Source organism: Neophocaena asiaeorientalis, unplaced genomic scaffold (assembly GCF_003031525.2).
Source record: "Neophocaena asiaeorientalis asiaeorientalis breed wild unplaced genomic scaffold, Neophocaena_asiaeorientalis_V1.1 scaffold403, whole genome shotgun sequence".
Lineage (NCBI taxonomy): Eukaryota > Metazoa > Chordata > Mammalia > Artiodactyla > Phocoenidae > Neophocaena > Neophocaena asiaeorientalis.
Window position 1 is genome coordinate 10,193 of NW_020171984.1, and position 4,084 is coordinate 14,276.

At 53.4% G+C, this 4,084-nt stretch overlaps 1 protein-coding gene across 1 annotated transcript in view; it reads left to right on the top strand.

Annotated features, from left to right (window-relative positions):
* Positions 1-595: 595 nt before the first annotated feature.
* PGAM2 (phosphoglycerate mutase 2) overlaps positions 596-4,084 on the top strand; it is a 5,519-nt gene continuing 2,030 nt past the window's right edge. Inside the window, exon 1 of the mRNA XM_024747031.1 lies at positions 596-4,028. Coding sequence (XP_024602799.1) covers positions 3,615-4,028 — 414 coding nt within the window. The 5' untranslated portion in view covers positions 596-3,614. The remainder of the gene's footprint in view (positions 4,029-4,084) is intronic.

Here is a 4,084-nt window from a genome sequence, read left to right on the forward strand (position 1 = left end):
TGAAAAAAGAAACAAAATAGACAAACCTTTAGCTACTCTTATCAATTAAAGAGAGAGGACTCAAACAAAATAATAAATGAAAGAGGATACATTACAACTGATAAAACACAAAGGATCATAAGAAACTACTATGCCAACAAATTCAACAATCTAGAAGAAATCTAGAACTGTCAGAACTAGTAAATAAATTCAATGAAGTTTTGGAATATAAAATTAATATACAAATATCAGTCTGTTTCTATACGCTAACACCTAGGAGAAATTAAAAAAAACAATCCTATTTACAATTGCATCAAAAGAATTAAACAACTAGAAATAAATTTAACTAAGGTGGTAAAAGATCTGTACACCGAAAACTAAGACATTGATGAAAAATTTGAAGATGACACCAATAAATGTAAAAATACTCCATCCTCATGGATTGAAAGAATTGACATGGTTAAAATGTCCATACTACCAAAAGCAATCTATAGATTCAATGTAGTCCCTATCAAAATTCCAATGGCATTTTTCTCAAAAAAGAAAAAAAAAAACCAAAACACTAAAATTTGTATGGAACCACAAAAGACCATGAATAGCTAAGGCAATTTTGAGAAAGAGGAACAAAGCTGGAGACATCACAGTTCTTTGTAACTATATTACAAAGCTATAGTGCTCAAACAGTATGATATTGGCATAAAACCCACATATAGACCAAAGGACAGAAATGGAGAACCCAGAAATAAGCCCACCCACATATGGTCAATTAATTTACAACAAAAGAGCCAAGAATATACAATAGGGAAAGGACATTCAATAAATGGTTGGGGAGAACTGGACAGTCACATGCAAAATTGTCCTAGGTATTTTGAACATTATTTTGAGAGTCTGTTTAAATTCTAACGAGAATGTAGATCGTATTGTTTTGGCAGGTAATCAGGTCACCAGTGGGTCAGCCTGGGTCAGAGCCCACAAGTACAGGGAGCCCAGGAATTCACCTGTAACTGTACTGCATCACTCACCTAACCTCCCTCCTCTTCATGCCTGACCTGATACTTAACAGCTCCCTGGGGCCTGCTTTCCAAGACTTCCAGCCAGAAATTTGGGGCCTTAGTTTCCCCCCCTTGCTGCACAGTTCCTGCAGCTGCATCCAGTCCTCAGCTGCAGGAGGGAGGAGAGAGAAAGCAGCACGTGTTTGCCATACACTCTTGTGGCCTCACCTCCTCGGGTTAGAGGGTAGCTCTTCTCTCAGGGTTTCAGGTGCCTGCCTGGCTGACATTGCCACCTCTACATTACTGCCCAGGAGCTGTCGTGGGTAAGAAGGGGAAAAAGGAAAGGGGCCTGTAGGAACTTTATTTCTGTTCCTTGGACCAGAGGGATTCTCTGGAGCCCTTTCTGTCCACATTGGGGGCACTTCTAGGTTTCAAGCTGGGCAATCCTGAGAGAAAAAAATGGTAAATTCACCATGGAACTTGGAATCTGATCCGCTTCATCTGCCTGCTGCTTACTTTTCAGTTCTCCGAGATCTGCTTTCTGCCTTTGTCCAGGATTTACAGCTGTGGTCATGCGGAGAGACCAGTGGAGGGTGCTCGCTCCGCCCTCCCAGGACGGTCCTGTTGAAACAGCAGCCCTCCTGCCCCCTTGCTTGCTTCTCCATGGACCTCATCGCTGCCTACCATGCCACACATCACATGTTGTCCATCTCCCATGACTGGGATGGAGACCCCCATGAGCAGGGCCTTGCTCGCCCAGTGCTTGAACAGCGCTGGCACGCCAGACATGCCCAACAAACACTTTTTGAATGAGTAAGAGTCAGGCTGGAGTGAGCCAAGGCTTAGAAGCTGTGTCTAGTCCTCTCAGGCTTCAACTCTCCTCTGCGGTCCCTGGCTTTCTCAACAGCCACCAGACAGGCAGGAAGGCATGTCCCGTCCCCCGCTTTGGCTGGCAGTATGGCCCCAGTGGCCCCCCCAGTCTAGCAGCTCCTCACCATGCCACCTGCACCCAGCCCAGGCCAAGCAGCCTTGTTCTCACCTATCCCAAAGCCACCACCTCTACCAGGGCCTTTGGCCTCCGATCCTGTCTCCACAGCGGCAAGTGACTTTAAAACATAACCATGCTTCAGACTCTCCAGTGATTCCCATTCGTCAGGACACAAGGCCCAGCCCCTCTATGCCTCTCTGCCACACACCTGTTTGCTGTTCTATGAGAATTGGTTCTTTGCTGGTGCACCTGCAACTTGGCATCTTGACCCCGCCGCTCTGCTTCTTTTCTTCACAGCCCAGATCGCAGTAGCCCTTGTCCCCCAAAACCTGAATGCAGAAGTCCTGGGCCTGCACCCAACTCTACACTGCCCCCTAGTCCCAACCTCAGCCTACCTCTGGGCACTCCTGATGAGCTGGGCACAGATCTAATAACCAGTACCTCTGATTCTGGGGCTCCTTGGGGACATGAATCCTGGATTTTTCTTTTTCTTTTCAAAGGTGGTTTCAGCTGGGAGGAGTGAGCCTGGCTGGGGTGAAGGTAACTAGGGTGGGAGAGTGTGGTACATGTGGATAAGAACTTGACAAAGGGATGCGAAAGCAGAACACCTTCTGTTCCTCTCTGGCCCAAGCAGCCAGGCCCCCAGCTACCCCTGGCTGTCCGGGAAACCCAGCTCTGCCCAGCTCAGCCCTTGCCCTACACTGCTGCCACCTCCCACAAGGCCGGACCTCTCCCCAGGGCTACGGTCCTCACCAGCTCCTCCGCTCTGCCCACAGCAACCTTTCCTCCTCCCGTGTGAAGATGACAGCACAGCTCCTCCCGGCCTGGCTGTCAGCCAGAGGCTTCCACAGGGCTCATTCTGCGGGCTAGGCTTGGGCACAGAGCCTGCCAGGGCAGAGGGACCTGAGGACGGGGGTCAGGAGTCCCGGGTAAGGTCCCCTGCCAATATACAGACCCCACTCACGGGGGAGCAGAACAGCGCCCCAGGGGGAACCTCCTGGCATTTCACACGTACACATGCAACATAGACGTGAGCGCCAGGCACACGGACGTGTACATGCAGTAGGACGTGCGCAGCACGTGCACGCGCACCTAGGCACGCACGTGTGGGTGGGCGGGCACACGTGCATACTCACACCCTTGGCTCCCTCTGACACCAGGCTAGTGTACTTCCCGAGACGCGGGCTTGTCTCCGGTTGCGCTGAGTGACTCGGAGGAAGCAGTCGGGATTTTCCCGTGCCCCTGCCCGACAGCGGCAACCCCCGAGAGCAGCCGGCAGGCTGACGGGGCTCGGGACCACGACCTCAGGGGTAGTCTATCCCCGGTCAGTCCTTCTGTTCCCGCTAGCCTCCTTCTCAGGCTTGCTGGAGGCCGGGACTTCTGCCCTTGATGCCCAGCCCTGCTCAGCAGCCCCGCCCAGCCTGGGCTCTGGGCACATGGGGACTGGTGGCTGATGAGGCTCTTTTTCCAGTCCGGCGCTCGGCCTGCCTTCCACCCAGCTCCGCTGCCGGCCACCTGCTGCCGCCCGTCAGGCCTGGAATGCTGACTGGCCGTTGGCTGGGGCGGGGGCGGGGGCTGGGGATCGTTATAAAGCTGGGGGCGCCTGGGCGTCGCCTGTCCCTGTCTGCAGTCCGCGAGTGCCCTCCGCCGCCACCATGCCCACCCACCGCCTCGTGATGGTTCGGCATGGCGAGAGCACCTGGAACCAGGAGAACCGCTTCTGCGGCTGGTTCGACGCGGAGCTGAGCGAGAAGGGGGCTGAGGAGGCCAAGAGGGGGGCCCATGCCATCAAGGACGTGAAGATGGAATTTGACATCTGCTACACGTCGGTGCTGAAGAGGGCCATACACACCCTCTGGACCATCCTGGACACAACGGACCAGATGTGGCTGCCTGTGGTGCGCACCTGGCGCCTCAATGAGCGGCACTACGGGGGTCTCACTGGCCTCAACAAGGCAGAGACGGCCGCCAAGCACGGGGAGGAGCAGGTGAAGATCTGGAGGCGCTCCTTTGACATACCTCCACCCCCCATGGATGAGAAGCACCCCTACTACAACTCCATCAGCAAGGTGAGCAGCTCGGGTGCGGGGCTGGAGGGGAGGTCTGGGGACGGGGGCCCAGGCTG